At 44.4% G+C, this 19,207-nt stretch overlaps 1 protein-coding gene across 1 annotated transcript in view; it reads right to left on the reverse strand.

Moving 5' to 3' along the window:
• Nucleotides 1-19,207, reverse strand: part of LOC135399468 (uncharacterized) — a 170,630-nt gene that overhangs the window by 148,030 nt on the left and 3,393 nt on the right. The window contains exons 6-11 of the mRNA XM_064631244.1: nucleotides 16,827-16,895; nucleotides 15,857-15,898; nucleotides 13,947-13,982; nucleotides 8,314-8,343; nucleotides 3,061-3,102; nucleotides 1,914-1,946 (exon numbers count right to left, since the gene is read on the reverse strand). Of these exons, the coding sequence (XP_064487314.1) occupies nucleotides 1,914-1,946; nucleotides 3,061-3,102; nucleotides 8,314-8,343; nucleotides 13,947-13,982; nucleotides 15,857-15,898; nucleotides 16,827-16,895 (252 nt within the window). The remainder of the gene's footprint in view (nucleotides 1-1,913; nucleotides 1,947-3,060; nucleotides 3,103-8,313; nucleotides 8,344-13,946; nucleotides 13,983-15,856; nucleotides 15,899-16,826; nucleotides 16,896-19,207) is intronic.

A 19,207-nucleotide genomic window follows, 5' to 3' on the forward strand; every position in this document is an offset into this window, starting at 1 on the left:
TAATTGGTTCCGGTTTACATATTTCGTAGGCGGAGCAGTGTACAAATTCTCTTTTTGGCTGAGCTATGCGACTGTCAATTCCGTGTTCATCCGTCTTGTTCACACACCGGGCATAAGGAGGATAGCCGATGAATATCTTCCCGAATCCAAATGTCACGCATGATGAACAGTGTCATCGCCCTCTCTCATTCCACCACAAACAAGGTCACGCATACAGGGAAGAGGACTTATACCCAGTCCCAGCCTAATCTCAAACTAATAGCGCAAACTGGACCTGATACATTGATCCCATCGACATGTTGTGGGGCCTCGTGCTCCTTTTCGAGTCAACGCGTGCTCACATGAGCAAACTATACAGGGTGTCCACGCTAACAGTGAACAGATTTTTTTAAAATATATATAACACTTTTTCCAAGATGAAATCAATTGCAATATAGCATATGCTGAAGGGCACTCCCTAGGAGGGCATTAGCAAAGTCCGAAGGCAATGTCTTAATTAACTTTCATTACTTAACTTGTTAATTATAAAAGCTACAAAGTTGTCCCAATGAGAACATCTGTTCCTTCCGGTCACCTGATATCGTAGTCGTTTTCAGAACAAAAATCCGTTCCATAGATCGCCCGCAAAAAATTAGTGAAGGGACGCCATTTTTTTCTTTATTTTGTTCATTGCGCATTCTTCACAGACGCGTTTCCTTCAACCCCAACGTGAGAGGGGGAAGGAGTACAGTGCCGCCTCATGCGTGAAAGATGAGCTTTAACTTGCAGCAACAAAACAAAAACAAATGTATCAGTTGACTCTATGGGAACTGGCCTTATCTTCGGTTGCATGTTCTGTTTCCTTTTAATCTTTTTCTAGGACGCGAGAGGCGATAGTGTGCTCTTTTTCCCTCTCACATTGGGGATAAAGGAAAGACGCGTCCTCTAAGAAGCGCAATGAACAAAATAAAGAAAAAAAATGGCGTTCGTTGACGAATTTCTTGTGGGCGATCTATCGAACGGATTTTTGTTTTGGAAACTGCGACGATATCAGGTGACCGAAAGGAACAGATGTTCTCATTGGGACAACTTTGTAGCTTTTATAATTAACAAGTTAATTAATGAAAGTTAATTAAGACATTGCCTTTGGACTTTGCTAATGCCCTCCTAGGGAGTGCCCATCAGTATATGCTGTATTGCAATTGATTTCATCTTGGAAAAAGTGTTATATATATTTTTAAAAAATCTGTTCACACTTAGCATGGACACCCTGTATATGCACACGTGCAGCAACTACTCTTATAAACCTTCAGAACTCGTCGTGGTTACTTCAACTTCAGAACACATCGCCGCGACTTCAACGTGAAGCTCAATATCACATCATGGTCGATATACAAGTATCAAATTCAACATTATATTAGATCACAGACGTTCATACAACAGCATGAGACATAACGACCCATTTGTCTGTCCCCATAGGGGCCAAAGCAGGAGATGCAATAACAGCACGGATAGTGCAGTACTTACGGTGCATAACACTCCGAAAGAGCGTTAACAAACTCCGTGACAGTGCTCAACACTCAACAACAGCAGGTTGTAATGAGTTCCACTTCTCGAGAGTTTCAGGAAAAGACCATGACCGACCGTGACTTTGTGACACAAAGCCATGGTCGGTCATTACTACTGTCAAAAAAAAAAGAAGAAAAATTAAGCAGTTACTGGCACAAAGTTTTTGCCAGTAACTGCAGTAATTTTTTCTCTATGTTTTCGGTGTCTGTCCTCAGCTTATAAAATAGTAGACAATACAACACTGATTTCAGACCACGCGTGATTTCCTATCTCCCTCTCGCCTTCGCTTTTTTCCCAGACTATAGGGAAAACCTTCGAGTACGACACCGTGCCCATTGCTGGGAACTGAATCGAAACGACTGTACCTTTGGTAGCAGCTTAACCATGGCCCAGTATATCTGAAAGACATGTTGTCGGTAACTATATTCGCGCTGTAAAATCATCACTAATAGTGGACCACAAGAAGACCAAATGCGTTGTATTAAAGCGACAGTAGAAGACTAAAGCGACCCATACCAAAGATTTAAAAAAAATTAATAAAAAGGCATGTCAGATGCTTTGTTTTCTATGGTCAGAGTCATCGTACAAAGTATTTCAATTCAATGCAATTCAGACAATTAGTTCTAAATGCACCTTCTACTCTGCACTTTGCCGTGATTGCATTGTTACTGATTTCGTGCTTCTGTTCCACAAAGCCACCAAGCCACCGACTCGAGAACCAGCGAATTCATAGATGTGACTTGATCTCGACTTGATATGCTGATACCTTGGAAGAGCGAGAGCGCACTTCAGAAACCCTGCTCGGCTTGAAGCGTTCTTAAGCAACGAGCTCGAGTTTACACGCGTGGTGAAAATGTCAAGTCAACGCTCGGGCTACCTTAAACCCGACTTGGATGACGCTCCAGTACGGCAGCTCCGGGAAGTCACGTGACACTCAGAATCTTGCCTTGGCTTGGCTTTACGTGAACTGATTCGTCATCAATTTGTTTACAGGGGCTTTGTACAAGCGTTGGTGCCATATGACAAGTGTGGCACATATTAAGTCCTAACGCTAAGAAATGTCGCGGTTTCATTCGGCAAAGCAAATCTTACGTGCAAACTTGAGCGAAAATGTCGCTCCCAGACGCAACTGAAGTTCGCAGGCTACGGCTTGACGAAGTAAGCCAAGCGGGAGGGTTCGTGAAAGACAAAAAAACGTTTTGAGCGAGGACAGGAATTGGCGCGGACTTGCGCGAGTCAAGACACGGCTTCAAGTCAAGTCACATCTACGCATTCGGGGATAACACATGCTGATGATACTGTTTGGCACATCCCTAGACTGTCCTTTATCATCTATATCGCGATTGTGCACACTTGCGATGTCCGTCAAAGTGATCCGGTTAGCTGATGCTTACGTCACCGTGCAGCCGAAACAACCCGTAAACATGCAGTTCATGTTTGTTTATTATCTAAGAATACGTCTCTTTTTGCAGGACGTTTGAGAGTAAACATCATAATGGATTGTGTACGTACGTTCTGCCTACTGCTGGGTGCCTGAACAAGGTAGCCAGTCAGCTATAACGAGAAACATGCGGTGGTAATCAACAAAGAGCGAGGGAGAGCAAGATACACGGGGAAAAACTGTTAATGGTGAATTCATTCACACGAATGGATTAATTCATAACATGATTCCAACGTAATATCCAACCTCAATGTGACGCTCGCCTCTGGAAACACATTTATGAAACCCATGCCAGAATGGTCGACATCGGCTTATAGACAAATTTTTTGCCCGAAAAGTGCTTAGATATTAAATGAACGAATTTTAGAGATCAGCGCTGCTTCCTCCGCTACAGGGCGCTGAGGTGTGACCTCGCTCCTTAACCGTATGACTGAGAGAGCGGCGCTCAGACGAGAGGAGAGAAAGTCGCCGAGCGATGATAGGGTTATCCTTTCGAATTCGAAGAGAAATGGGGGCGTACGCTTTTTTGTGGCAATTTTCCTATATCCGAATTGACATAAAAAGGCGTACGCCTCCCTCTCTACTCCAACGAGAAGCGATAACCGTATCATTCCTGGCAATGGTTGGCGCAGAGCGTGCTATGTGGTGAAGTTCAGTTTTTAGAGTGTATACTCTAAAAGCAGAACATCACCGCATTGTAACGGGACCCGATACTTCATTCCCCGCTTCACCAACTCCCCTGCCATCATCCTGAAAAGTGAAAACCACCCATCATAATGAAAGTTGTTGTTGTTGCTTCCCCGCATAGCACGCACTGCGCCAACCATTAACACTGATTCGAAGAGAAATGAGGACGTACGCCTTTTTGTGACAATTTTCTTATATCCAAATTACCACAAAAAGGCGTACGCCCACCTCTCTCTTCGAATCAGAAGCGATAATCATATCATCCGTGGCAATGGTTGGCGCACTGCGTGCTATGCGGCGAAGTTCTGTCTTTAGAGTGTAGATGCCCGCGGCCGGCCCACTGTGTGCATGATTATTTTATGACTGAATGAGCTTTTTAGCGTTGTAGCATGCTTGATCGACGAGCACGGGTGCCAGACCAATTGTGGCACGAGTCTGAAACGGAGAAATTTTAAGCTTCCTGAAGAACAAAAGCAATCATAAAAGTGCCAACTGTGTCAAACCACCTTTACATTATACTTGCGAGCTATCTCCATCAAGTAGTGTTACTACCCATGCACATAACGAATAACTACACTCTTAAAAATGAACTTCACCACATAGCACGCTCCTATACCAACCATCATCTCGAATGATATCTTTATCTGCCCTGATTTGTTGAAAACGGGAGGCGTACGCCTTTTTTGTGACAATTATGAACAGCATACGTGTCACAAAAATGGCGTACTTCTCCCGTTTTCGACAAATCAGGGCATGTAACAATATCATTCGAGGTGATGGTTGGCTAGGAGCGTGCTATGCGGTGAAGTTCATTATTAAGAGTGTACTTGTTGTTCCAGCCTCAAACTATCAGTTCTCTAATGAATAACTACTTCTCTGCTATCTTTTCTCCCTTTTCCTTGTGCGCATTCTTCAGGATTCTCTGCCAAACAGGATGTCTTCCAATTTGAGCGGCAAAACTGTTATTAGTTTAGAAGGACTGGACTTGGTTAGGGCTGACTTCACGTCGTCTGTTGCAATCTATATTCTGATTATCTTAGAGATGTTAGAGTAGAAGGGCATGAGTAGTTTCTTGCATTTCCGTTGGTAAGTCCAGTAACGATGCTGGCCTTTTCTGAAGTGAACAAATTTTTCACTACGTAGACGACCTTCTAGTAATCAGACCAGAGATAGACAGCAGCTGTTCGGATCAAGTGGCTACTTTCTATAAGCGAGCAGCCCCGGGACTTAGTTTCACTATATCAAACATAACCAATGACAAACTCCGAATCTTGGACTTGGGGTTAATCAGAAAAGGCCAGAATCCACACTGGAGGTACCGACAGAGGGGCCAGAAACCGAACATGCTATTCTAGTCTAACATCTCTAAGACAATCAAAATAGTGATTGCAAGAAACGCCGTGAAATCAGTTCTAAGCAAATCTGCTCCTCATGCGACTAATAATAGTTTTGCCGCTGAGGTCGGAAGACTAGTAAACGCTGGGTACAATGAAGATTTTCTGGTCAATGTTTGCCACAGAGTCCAGAAAAATGCGCACAAGAAAAATGAGGGAAAACAAAGAGTGGAGGACGAGAAGAGGAGATATACGACGTCGTTGCTGTCCAAACCGACAGCATGCACCCACGTGGTCCCAAGGAGTGTGTGCTCCCGATCGTCCACAATTGACTGAGGGGCCTGGACGTTGATGACGTAAGTTCGCTTCGAAGGGATGTGTCTGACGCCCCTATTTTTGCGTGGTAAGTGCGACGCCAGTGCACTCAACACGGTTAAAAGTCGATGTGTGTATTATATGAGGGATCATGAGAAACGTTTCATCGGCGTGACATCTCTTCAAGTTTCAAGAACAATGGTATTCTGGTCGCTTTCCGAGGTGATGCACTTCATTTTGTTTAGTTTTGTGTGCTTGCTTATCAGCCAAGGCAACACGAATAAATAATACAAAGCACCAATAAACTCCCACTTTTCTAGTTTCCATTTGATTTTGCCTCCACGAGTTCAATGAAATTGGGATAGCGTGCTAGAGCTTCCTACTCGACCGATTCGCGAGCTGCATGGGTTGTTATGCAAGCCTGACAAAATTGACAAATATAGACTCTCGTCAGCTGCTCCCCCATTCATTAAAATGCTACTGTGTCAACAACTGAGTTCCTTATCTGAAATTCCTGTTGAACTGAAACGTGATACCCTCCCACACTCTTACCTGAGTTACTTCTATTGTTACTTTTAGACCGTCGTTACGTGTATTTAGAAGTCACATCGGCTCAAAGGAAGAGGTAGCACAGGAAATTGCGAATTTTAGAAGTAAATTGGGACTCGAAGAGCTGGGGCAGAGGTAACCTGTGGGGAAAACCCCTATCTTCTCCTGGTTACTTGTACGTGTTACTTCTAGTGGGAGTCCGTTACTTCTACGTCGTAATGCGTTCGCAAACAATCACAGCCGCTTTTGATCGCTTTTGGTCGTTCATCTGGCAACAGTTTACACTATCACACGAGAAGGGAAACTACATCGCGTCCTCGTGTTTTGTCGGTTGCATCTTTTGAAATGTAACGCCTCTGTGGCTGACAAGTTAAATCACGCTCGTGGTTGTAGAGGTGTTGTGAACTGCTTCCAAATGATGTTTACAAACAAGGACTTCTGGGGAGTGCGGAGAGGCAGATGGAAAGAGTGCGAGGACTGCAAGCAGTCGTCATCTAAAATATGAATACTGTGCGCACAGCCCGGTTTCACATAACAGGATACGTGAAATAGGTAAGTGCATATTTCATCATGATCGTTCGAAGTAGATTCGCTATTGGTTCCTGTCTTATGGTAAGTCATACATGATGTGCTGTCTGCGCATATGCATCTGTTGGTCGCAGTGTTAACGCTCGGCCTTAGCGCATTCTGCTTTCTCTTGCCAGCTTTGCTCTCTACATCGACTTTACTTTGTATCTCTCCGTGTTGCCTTCTCGTCCCAGCATCTTTCATACGCTGAAAGGTATGCGATACCTATAGAGCCATTTTGACATTGGGTTTTGTGCAATGAAATTTAACTACGAGCAAATTGTTTCCATTCAGCGTTGAAGAAGAGTGATAAGCGCTATAGTCTGTGTGTCGTAGCAATTACAACGAAGAGAAACTGGATTTTTCGTAGTACATTGTTCTGAGAAGTATTTAGTTCCCTTATCGTGTGGTTATACCTTTCATTTCGTTTTTTTTTTTCTGACGGACTTAATCGATTTTGGTGTATGGGCTAATTGCTAAAAAACTAAAGCCTAGTCGACAAGTCGGCCTGAAAACTAATGTCGACTGATTTCCCTCAGGTGGCGAAGAACATGTTCAGGACGTGAACTTGCAGCCACAGGAGGAAACAGTGCATAGCTGTGACGTTTTCCATGGTATTGATTTTCTTACATATAACGACCTGCCATCCACAAAATATTTTGCCATCTGTGTTTGTCAGAAGTTAACATTTCAATACTCTCTTCTTTTCATGTGCATGTATCGCTGGCCTCACAATTATGCTGCATTACACCTTGCCTTGAGGAAGTTCAATGTGAACTCCATACTGTGGCTGGTTTCATCACTGCCGCTACATGTACAAATATGGAAGCTCGTGAATTGGAAAATCCCCCGTTTTCGGCAAACGACGCTACGATACCGAACACCGAGTCTTCCAACATATCAGGTATCTGCATTTTTTGCATTCATTACTCGTGCTTGCACAAGTGTAATTACGATCTGCTTTTGCTATTAATGATGTACCCAAACAACGTGAGAACGATAAATAAGGAGTGCCCATTCCATTTTAGATATTTATGGTGGTGAAAGCGGCACCGTCCCCACAGCAACAAGCAAGAATGAGGACAAGGTCCGCATGCATTCATGCCGCCCCTCCAATTTTACAACACAATATTTCACGCGATTCTGTGAACACATCAAAGCCACTTTGGAGCTGTGTTCATCCTACATAGTCTCACATATGCCACCACATTGAGAAACGATATCTTCGTTATCTTACGTTGCCAATGCTGGGTTGTGTTTTCCTGATATTCACAATAAAATACGTGCCCAGGAAAGCCCATGGTCATTGTATTTTGGTATGTCACCCGTGTCGTGTTTCGTGTGTGCCTGCATGCAATTTGCTGCATGCATGCACGGACGCGAGGAACTGGCGGGTGCAGCCCCGGAGCCCCGGGAACGGTGTTACTTCTATAATACACGATGCATCTGGTTACTTTTAGAGAGGTAACCCCGGCAGAGGTAACGCTGTACCCATCTAGTGTACAGGTAACAATATTGCAATTTTTTTACCTTTACTAGAAGTAACCGGGCTAAGAATGCAGTCACAAATATATGTGCAGCAACGGGTTCCGCAGGTAAAAGTATACGGAATACGCTGATGATATAAACGTACTACAATGTGCGCCTGATCGGACTGAGTGGAACTGCTGGAGGCATATACTTCTTGTTCTGTGCGTTAGAAGTGTCAGTTGGAAATTACGGTACTGATAGAGCACAACTATATTACTCTAGCTCTGTCCGATAGGTTATTTCGTTTCCGCCACACAGTGTGCATCCTGCAAAACTAGCAAGTGGGTAGTTTTCCGTGTCGTCTCATCTCAGCTACGGCTACCAGACTACAAGGTGTCTTACCTCAGCCAGAGCTGCCTGGTATGTGTAGTCCTGAAAAACGACAGGAAAAATAAACACGTCAGACGGCATAGAACCCTCGTGAGACTCATTTTCCCTCCCGCGGGCATCTTTTATGAGCAGTTTCTTTATTTTCTTTTTTTGCGTATCTGTTGTTCATTGACCGTTCACCTTTAGGGTACTCGGCACTGCTAACGCCGAAAAGAATGTCCCTTTGCAACCGTCACAACAAAATTGTTCTCTCTCGTGATACGTCATACGTATTCGTCATACACCGTTTCTTGTCAAATTCAATTTGCATAAAGTATCACTGAAAGACTGAAATAATAGACCTCTACTTGTTTGTAAACAAATGACGTCATAATGTTCGACAGCGCCATGAGTTTGGTAGAGTTGAACTACGTTCAAATCTTGTGGCGATCAAGGTCGCGTCCGAAAGCCACGGTCCTGAGGGGATTACGATGGTCTCTGAAAGGGACTCGACCTTCGTTCCTACTTTTCTTTCAATAGGAGGCAGCGAACAATTGCCCATTCGTGGAACCCAGCTCTCCCCATACGATCTGTTTTGGTTTCGGTCTGTCTACCAACGTCATGATGACGTTTGTCGGGTAGAGGGTTATTGCAGTCGTCGAAAAAACCATACAGTGGCGAGAGTCGAACCCCACACCTCTGGATTGCCGGTCCCGAGTGGTTGATAAACATTACGCTACGTGGCAAACAACTTCCCTACAAAGGGAGATATGACAAAAAAAAAAAAAAAACAGAAAAAAAAAACAGACTAAGGCGACGACGAAAAACTGACACACAAAACAGACATCTCAAATACTGCTAGAGCTTATTTGCAGAAGGATACAACTTCTAAAGAGTCCTCAAGAAGGTTAAGGCGGAGGGGATGGTAGTCTCATGAAAGGGCCGAACGTCGTGCCGACGGCTTACTGACACAGCTCCTACACGGACGGATTCAGAAGACTTCTTTCAAAAGCCCATTTCAAAAGCCGCCTGGTGTGGTCATTACCAACGGCCTTTACAACAGTATCTTGCCACGTAGGAACACGAGCCGTTACAACATAACGGTGCTTTGCAATATCTGAGGGATGAACGATATACTTTTTCAACGCATGTTCCTTGAAACGATCGTTTACGCACCTCTTGGTTTGACCTGTGTAACAGAAGCCGCATGCTTGCAAAATTTCATAGATGACATTTGACTGACATTGGAGATAGGTCTTATGGTGTTTATAGGTTGCTTGAGTCTTTTCAGAGGGTGTAACATAATCTAAGCGAAAATAATTTTAATTTTTAAGAACAACAGTAACATTGAACATACGTGTTACAGACAGTAAATTGACCATCTCCATATTCGCGTCGCCCCTGACGGCCGTGTCGAACGTCGTATCTTTCGTCACAATAGACGACCGGAGCCCCTACGTGATCGATTACGTTTTTGCCGCCATGCCGAGGTGGTGGTGGTGGTGATGGTGAAAAGGCTCGCCGTTGTCGGCCTCACAGAGGTGGACAACGTCACGACCGACGCCCTGGGGGAATGTGCGTCCTGGGCCGACTTCTAAGGGAACTGTGCCGACATACGTCTGAAAGCGTCTGAGGAAAGCCAAACCTCCAGACAGCACAGCCGGCACCGGGATTGCAGGTGGCACTGTCAGCTTTATCAGCCTATCAGCCTACGCATTTTTCCCGCTTCTTGTCTACCACAGCAAAATATAACCTCGAACCGGTCTCGTCATGACATCACATGTTTGTGAACAGAGGGTCGTCTATAACCATGGGGACGCTATTCGGCCTGGCATGTTCCGTGGGAACAACAACAAATCAACTTTATTTTTGGCTTTGGAAAGTGGGGAGGTTCATCGCCAGAATAGCGCCTCCTGCAGACTTCCCCGCTATGCCTAACTACGATTTATTTTTACAGTGTGGATATTACGAGCGTGGATTCTTAAAAGGCTCATTTCAGCAGATGGATTTTGACGGGTGGTATCCTAAGCGTGTATTTGTTTATGTTTTATTTTTAAGTGTTTATTTCAGCATACACCCATTCAAAAGACGGGTGTTTCTACTTGATCCGCCATAGCTCCTGTCATTACTGAAATCTACTTGAACACTGATTGTGTCTTTTTGTCGTTTGATGAAGATGCTATGAGTAAAAATGAGCGCGGGTTTCGGTATACCAGCGGATATCCGCGCAATCCGCGCAGCAGGCGCAAAGCCATCCCCTCGGCTTTCTGTGCACGACCCGAGTCATTGCGAATATTTGGCACAAAGTACTTTCCAAGACCGATACCAAGACCTTCCGTGATGTGACAGCTTTCTCATTCACTGGCACCGCGTTTTATGCTTACTCTTTGACTAAGTTTGTACGGCTAGTGCGCTTGGCGTTAGTAAGCTGGCAGCCATGTCAACACTCTCAACAGCGTCTGGCGCCTTGGAAAAGTGGCTCGTAACGGACAGTATCCCCAGCATTAATAAATCATTTCGTGGTGTAACGATCATGTGGAAAAACTTAAACTTGCGAACGCATAGAGCTGCAGGTACGCGGGTACGCACCGGGATGTGCGGGTGCAGATTGCACCAGTAACATTGCTGCGAGTGCGGGCCGTCCGCCCGCGGGTACAAACTTTCATGCCCGCACTCATCTCATCTTTCATCATCTCTATAGTTATGAGTGAGCGTAAAAGGGTTATCATGTATTCCTCACCGAAACTTGTCTTTACTGTCGAGCATCCAAAAAATGGGGTTTTGCAATTTCTTGGTCTTACAGGGGTTACGGAAAAGTTACGGAGCTTCTGCGGGTGTTATGTAAAACTGAACTTGAAACCCATCCTGTGAGCAATGAGTCGTCACTCTAAAATAGTAAAAACGGGTGATGTAAGTGGTCGACTCCTAAATGTATTTATAAAAAAGTCCTGTACGCACTCTCTTCAATCATACGTCGGGTGTATCGCGTTTGGAACCATTAAAAATAATCTTTCAAAAATAAACGCGCAAGTACCCACTGTTGAAAATATATCTCTCAGAATATACGCTTAAAAATCAACGCACAAAAGTAATCGCCGAAATATCCTCGTTTAAATAAAAACGCTAAGGAATCCACGGTTAAGAATATCTCGTTAAAAATAAATCGTTTCAGAATACCCCCCAAAACCACTCTATAGTTGTAGAGTCATGTGGTATGGCCCAAATCATGGTGAACTACAAGCAAGGGGCTTACACTAACCTCACAGGACCAAACTAGCCTAAACTATCCTAAACTAACCGAAACCAAACTAAGCTAACCTAACATAACATGATATAACCCGGCGGCGTAAATTGCAATCAGTCCGCCTCCGTGATAGATGGTGGGTGGATTTTTAAACAGTTTATTTTTAATGGTGGATTATTAAACGGTGATTTCTAAGCGGGGATAGTAAGCGGTTTATTTTAGGAGATATATTTTTAACCGTGTGTTTTTTAAGCGGATTATTCTTGAATGTTTTATTCTTAAACGTTTATTCTTAATGGTGGATTTCGGGGACCCCCCCATACGTCAGCTTCGCCGTCTGGTTGAAACTGAAGCCACCCACAGTTTTTGTTGTCACGTTGGGAAATTGTGTGCTTCCTCACGCCCCCTCATTGACTGGTTCTGCTGGCACTTGTGTTGTAGTGCCTTATTTTCATATTGTATCACACAATTTGCTGTCTGTAGCACGTAAGTACAACGCTACTGTTGTTTTTAAGAATGATTTTTGGATAGACTACCTTACCATTTCGGTTAGATTACATTTGAAAACACTCAGGCAACCTATAAAAACCGTAAGACGTTCTATGTCGAATGCCAGTCAAATGTACTCTATGGAATTCCGCTAGCATGCGACCTCTCTTACATTTACATATAGGTCAAACCAAGAGGTTCCTATACGATCGTTTAAGAGAACTTGCGTTGAAAGTAGAAACAACGTATTGCAGTATATGCTCCTGCCATTTCGGCAACACAGTGTTCTGGTTTCCCTTGAAATCAGCGTACGCGGTGGAGGGGGCAAAAAGAGAGACTGCTCTTATTTTCAGGGCGAGAGCAGCTGAAACACATTTATCCTATGTTTGGTAAGTATGTACTTTCCATTCATATCACCGTGGCATCGTCACTTCGGATGTATCAAGTAAAAGTAAGTGCACATTATATTAAATTTTAACAGTCAGAACAACGTACGGTTCATAAACGTCCCACATTTGTCCCAATATCTCGAAGTGACATCGCAGGGACATACCTGCGACGTTCAAGCAATGTTCATATCCTGGTCTCCTAGAGATGTCACATGGATATCTAGGATATTCAGGCTGATCCCATTACGGATATCCTATTGTCCAAGTTGGGATATCCTGCAGACGTTTGTCAGGACATGTGTTGTTTGTTGGGACATGGATCGAACTTCAGAAATTTTAAAGCGTCTTGTATGTCGTAAAGGCTGTTTTCTTATGTGACAAGATACTGTTGTAAGGGCTGTTGATAATGACCAGACCAGGCGGCTTTTGAGAGAAAGCACCTGAATCCACTCGTTCGGGAACTGCGTCAGTAAGCAATAGCTGACCTACTATCCCCTCCGCCTTAACCTTGTTGCAGACTCTCTAGAGGTTCTTTCGTCATGTATTCCAGTCACTAGCTCGCTTCGTTCTCAAGTCATTCTTTCAGTATACAAAGGGACCTCATTCAAGGAACAGGACATGCACATACTCTCTTCCCATCTTCTCCTGTACTGGTTTCTTATATGTACATAATCATACATATAGGGCAGAGGACGAGGTAAGGGAATCTCGTCGACATGGTGTAAAGTAGATATTCTGAGGTTGCAACACAGGCGTGTCACATCACACATGAGTGTGATGTGATGTGAGTGCAAGCTCCCATTTATCTTTTGGCTGTCATCACTTTGCTTTTTTGTACCGTCGTTCATGATGTGAATTGAAACATTTAATGCGATGGCAGGCTCACACACTAGCTACAATATAGGAGAGTAGACGTCCCGAATAGGCTGGACTCGAAAGCAGCTCTTCCTCGACGTGGCCTTCCGTTTATTGTCCCTGGGTCATTATTAGAATAATGCAAACCAACCCACTGATCGAGCACCGTGGAGTGGTGCTCGACCATTCTCAATTTTCATTTCCTTCTCTGTGTAATTAAGAGTATCTTACAGGATATGGCTCAAATGGGTTCTGGAACAGCAGTCACCACAAATTCTTATATCGTTATGCTCACTTATTTTTCAATATATGTTTGGCAAGTCCCGGTGAAACTCATAACGTTTCCTCCTCTGCCCAAGACAGTCTTGTTTACCAAAAACAAAAGCAAAGCAAAATTCGATGCTGTCAGGTGCTTCATTACATCATGTCGATCCGCTGGCGATGAAAGTTCCCACTCATTACCCTTTAAATAATGTTGTTTTTGGGACAACTAACCAGGCAACCAACCGACCATGTGGAACACTTTGTTGCGAGAGATAGCCACAAGAAACGAATGTAACGTTATGAAGAGGTTGATATTGCTTTTCAAGCGGTTTCTGACCCTCCTTCGTGATATTTTGCAGGTCACGTCTGTAGAAATGTCAAGGGCCTCGTTTTCGGTAAGGTCAGGAACTTCTTACTGCACTTACCTTTTCCGCCACGCTCCTGATAACACCATTGAGCATCTTGAAAAAATAAAGTAAGAGCTATGTTAGTGTGCGCGACCAAGTTTGAAAGGGGTTTACTCCCGAGTGATTTCCGAAGCACAGTCTAATACCCTAGTCAGACGGCAAACCTAAGTCCTTTAGCGGAAAGGCCGTTACTTCACCTGTAGTCCAATCATCATTTGGGACGACATCGTTCTCTGCCCTGATTTGTTGAAAATGGGAGGCGTACTCCTTTTTTATTACAATTATGCTGTTCATAATTGCCACAAAAACGGAGTATGCCTCCTGTTTTCAACAAATCAGGGCGGAGAACGACGTCATTCGAAATCATGATTGGACTACAGGTGAAGTAACGGGCGTTCCGCTAACGGACTTAGGTTTGCCGTCTGACTAGGGCATAAATTTTCTCGGAGATTAGCACGACGCGAAATGGGAGACCGCTCCAGCAGCCCATGTGAACATATTCATGCTTCTAATCCCCTTTGCGCCTCTTTGGGCCGATATCATTTCGGTCCTAATCGAATTTCGTGATTATTTCTGGCGTGAAAGAACCATTCCTGTGTTGAGGAATATCGTTGGTTCTGGATTTCAGTGGGCACCGCAGGCTGGCTGATGAGCCTCGAATTCCAACAACTGTCTGTGCGTCTGTGTCGTCCCTAACTGTGGTCTGCTTCGGCCATTTCACATTGTTTACCGGTGAGCCTCATGCTATTGTTGCATTCTACGTACAGAGTGTTTTCGTTGAAGCGTTACAAATTTTCTAATAAAAAAAACAGTGAGAGTAGCACATGCTCATCGTTTTTGCACGTACGAGTGCATAGCGAATTTGAGAAATGGATGTCTGAACGTACGTGCTGATTTCAGGATGTCGAAAAATATAATAGCTTTCAGCGTGGATTGTCTTCCATTCTGCTGCCTCATTTTCGCCCATAATTACTGAGTTAAATGAATTGTCAGTAATTATTTATCTAGTAGCTACACTCTGTTCGGGAGGATGTCCGCCTCGCCGTACAACTGAAATGCAGAAACAACATTTATGCTCCTCTCATAGCTTTTGTTTAAAAAATATGTTGCGAATTAAGAAACCCGTATACAGGGTCTCCCAGAAAGCGTGTTAATAAATTATAATGAGACTACGCCACCTAGAATCACGAGGTCAACGACATTTGTCCTTACAGTATTATTGCCAGCGCCCAATGCGAATATAATCTAACTTACTTATACGTAGCTTTTTACGAACTGGACTCGGAGATTTGCTAAGGTCGCTTTCTTACCCCATCGATATGAAGCGCGTGCCGAATTTACTCAAGTTCACGGTAATTGGCACGGATATTGAGGAATAGCCGAACATACTTGCGTTACGGAGCGCCCCATAGCCTAGTGTCCGACCACTGTTAGGGCGCCCTCGCTCTCAGTCCGACGAAAGGAGTTTGTTAAATCCAGCCACCAATATAGTGGCGTTCTCAGCCAGGTTCGAATCGGCAACCTTACGATCAGAAAGCGGGAGTGTTGCCGACGAATGCCAGTTTGACGCATTCAATTCCTTCCTTTTTTTTTATAATCAAACTCAAACACAAGCCAATTTGACGCATGTCAATTCAAAAGCATGTTCCGACGAAGCTGGTGTATTGCAGGTTCAATTCACAGAACCAATTTTCTACATGTACCCAATCTAACATGCGTCAAGTTACCACTTAACGTATAATTTATAGCGACGGCGTCATACATGAGGATTTAACGCGTTTAAAACTATTTACAGTTCGAAGTGACCATATGTCCTGGTGATGATTATGATTGAAACGATGAATTCAGAATCAGGTTCGAAATAGTATCCTTCATAGATTTCGCACAAGTTCCAGTTTACGTGGATGCTACGTGTAACCGTATCTTACCTCCAAGCTATAGTTTCCAAAGTCCCTCCAAGTTGGCAAGTCCTGTGTGGGCAAATCAATTCAAAGATGAGGATTCAACGTTATGAATGGCAAGTCAAGACAAATGGCATTGAAAGGGAAAGAAGATCCGCTAGATAAAGAATAAACTTACTGGCAAAACGCAATGGCAACTGAACCTCACTGTTAACAGAGAGCTCCACAATATAACACGCTCCCAGCCAACCATATTCTACCCCATTGCTGGTGGGTGCAATGGAATAATGAGGCACCTCACAGTCAGGACCGAAGGGCTACGGGATCCAATAAGGTTAGAAGTGATTTTAGGGCAGAACGGTGATGGGCTGAATTTGGCCACGGACCAAGCAATCTTGACATAATGAGAGGGCGAGAGTCCAAGTGATTTAGAGACACTGAAAGTGTGGATCTGAAAGCTTCATAGGGCGGGCAAACCGAGAAGGATGTATTTAGAAATACCGACAGAACCATTGCCATTACGATTTGGAGTGCAGGCTATTACACTTGATTTTGAGAAGATTCGGGAGATCTTGAGAACGAGAATACGAGATTACTCGCAAATTTTCTTAAGTTAGCTTTGTGGCAACAACAACAACAGGTACATGCGTGACGATGGGATACAGTGCTTCACCGCAGGAATTGCGATACCCTACCTCAGCGCATCTGGGTTAATATATGAGTGGGATGGCGATGAAGCTTTGTGGCAATTATGAAAACCTACTCATGTTCTCACTCACACACACACATAGATGGGATGATGATGTGGTAGTTCATTCATCGCCGTTATGGCGGTACATTGCTCCATTGCGCTTGTGGAAGGGATGAGAAAGTGAGGATGATGGAAAGGGGTCCTATTAGAGCTCGTTCATGTTCTCAATTAGCAACGTTGATTTTGAAAACCCAGATATTAAAACTTGATGCATTGACAAGGAAGAAACGTAATAACATGACTTACCCTGGCCAAGGTGAGAGTTTCACGAAGCTCCCTTGACGGTCTCAGCCTTAGTAGTTGATTGCATAGCGTCTACAGTATTGCACTTTCTGTTAGTAAAAACGCTCCAAGGTCTGGACGTTCAATCAGTCATACGAAAAAGCTCAATCACTTATGTTCCTCTTTCTCAAGCGCTATTCTGGTGTTAAGGTGTGTGGGACAGCGATACCGTTCTCCGAAGTGTTCACCCAAATACACTCTATACTGATCTACGCATCCGGGCCACGTCCATAAGCAAGTTTGTTTGACGCGCTTCTTTGGTTTCAGCAGTCCACCAACATTGGACCAGTCCACCATACTAGGGCTTGGCGGCCATTTCGACGTCTTCTTCATCAGTAACACTTAAGAATCCACGCTTCTGATTGGAGAGCTAGTCCTTCATACCCTTTATGGTTTAGGACATGATGTTAGCCAAATGGAAAGTATGGCACAGTCTTTGAACATGGTGGCATTTTCCCTGCATGACCACCGAGGCTCACTCGTGAACCAACCCGTTTTCTGACTTCCTCACCAGCCAAACACAACACCAGCCAATCACCTAGCACATGTGCTGAGCTTGAAAAAAGCATTTTTCTTTCCGTTCACAGAAGGAAATCGACTGCATCGTACCGCGAATGCGAAAAACGTCATAGTTATCTGCTCCCATGTGAGCGCTCAACGTCGTATCTACGCGTGCACAACCGTGAGGAATGTCCTGCTACACAGCCACAAGATACTATTCCATAACGGACGAGAGGAAAAGACGATGGCGATGTCATCAGCTGAGTACGAAGTGCACCACTCATACTTCGTCACCGTGTGAATGCTCCGTATAATACGGGGAGGATCCTCTGCTTCGTGAGCAGTATTTTTGTTTTTTCTTCCACTACAATCTTCCGTAATGAACATCGCGCGTGTGAAAATACGGTCAGAGTCAAATTTTGTAGAGTTCCCGTACGAAGTTCGTCTGGAAAATTAGGTATTTCATACGAGTGGCAAGTGGGGGGGGGGGGGGTGCATGGACAGTTTCAGGCATACACCTTGTACAGCAGTTACCCAGCAATAATCCGATACAGTATTCGTCTATTCACACGAGCGACATCTCCACGAAATATCCTAGTGGAAAAAAAATAAGAAAAAAACTGCTCAAGAGCAGGAGTTGCCAACGCGTGCCAAGTTGAGCATTCCCACGGCGCCGGAATATCGGAAACGGCGTACGACAGGAAATATGGTGTCGTCTGCTATGGAATATCTTGTGGTTGAGCCGCGATATGTTCCCCATGATTACGAGAAAAAAGACATGACGTTAAGCACGTGCCAGCACAAAACTATTACGTTTTGAGTTGACGAAGGTGGCGCAGGTGCCAGGGGTACTTACGCTCAATTAAAATATTAAAACTCCACTGGCAACTACCACCTTAAAACAGTTAAAATCATAGCTTTCGACACCTGTACGGGTTTCTTCATCGGAAATGAAATACCGTGCCATTCAATCGCGCTATTTGTCAAGCAGGGCATAGCAATCAGGAAGTGGACGCGGATGTTTGTTTGTGCGTTCCTTATTCTTTTGGATATGCCAGATGTTTCCTTACTTCCCAACGTCCTTCGTTTGCCAGAATGTTAGGGGGGTCTAAGTTTACCGCGTGACCTGTTTTTCGCACGTGTCCGCAAATCTGAGTTTGTGTGTCGGTGTCCTTAATAAGAGCCAGTGTTTGGGTCGATTCACACGATGCAACTTTAGTTGCGCGCAACCAGGTTGAGCCACCAAGTTGCACCGTGTGAACGCAAAGCTCTAGTTGCGCAACTCGAGTTGCAGGAGTTGCACAGCCGATCGCTTCACGAGCGATTTCTCCTGCAACCCTAGCTGCAACCTGTCAATCACACGACTCCGCCTTGCAAGCGCGACCAATCAGGAAGACTTCCATGTGTCCGTTATTGCAGCGGCAGTACGCGAGACGATGAAATTATCACTGGCCAGTGGAAATTATGCAAAATTATCAAACTCGCAACGGATTGAAATCGTAACGAGCGGAAGTCGCAGTGCGATTGGACGAAAATGATGACAATTATGTTTTTTCGTGCCATCTGGCGAGCTCGGTGACAACTACGGCATTCCGAGTTGCTCGCCCTATGAAAGGGACATTTTTGGTGCAACTTCGGTTGCGCGCAACTGTAGCGGGAATAAAAGTTGCATCGTATGAATCGACCCTTAGTACAGCGCTACCGGTATAGCCGGGTAAGCTACCACGTCTATCGTACCTTTTCGACAGATGAAATTCTGGGTCACGCTGTTCTGGTAGGCATCGTAAGCTAACGGTGACGTTATCAGCAGTCTACTAACACTCCCTATTGTCTGGTTTGTGCTT

The sequence above is a fragment of the Ornithodoros turicata genome, chromosome 7, assembly GCF_037126465.1.
Source record: "Ornithodoros turicata isolate Travis chromosome 7, ASM3712646v1, whole genome shotgun sequence".
Classification (NCBI taxonomy): Eukaryota; Metazoa; Arthropoda; class Arachnida; order Ixodida; family Argasidae; genus Ornithodoros; species Ornithodoros turicata.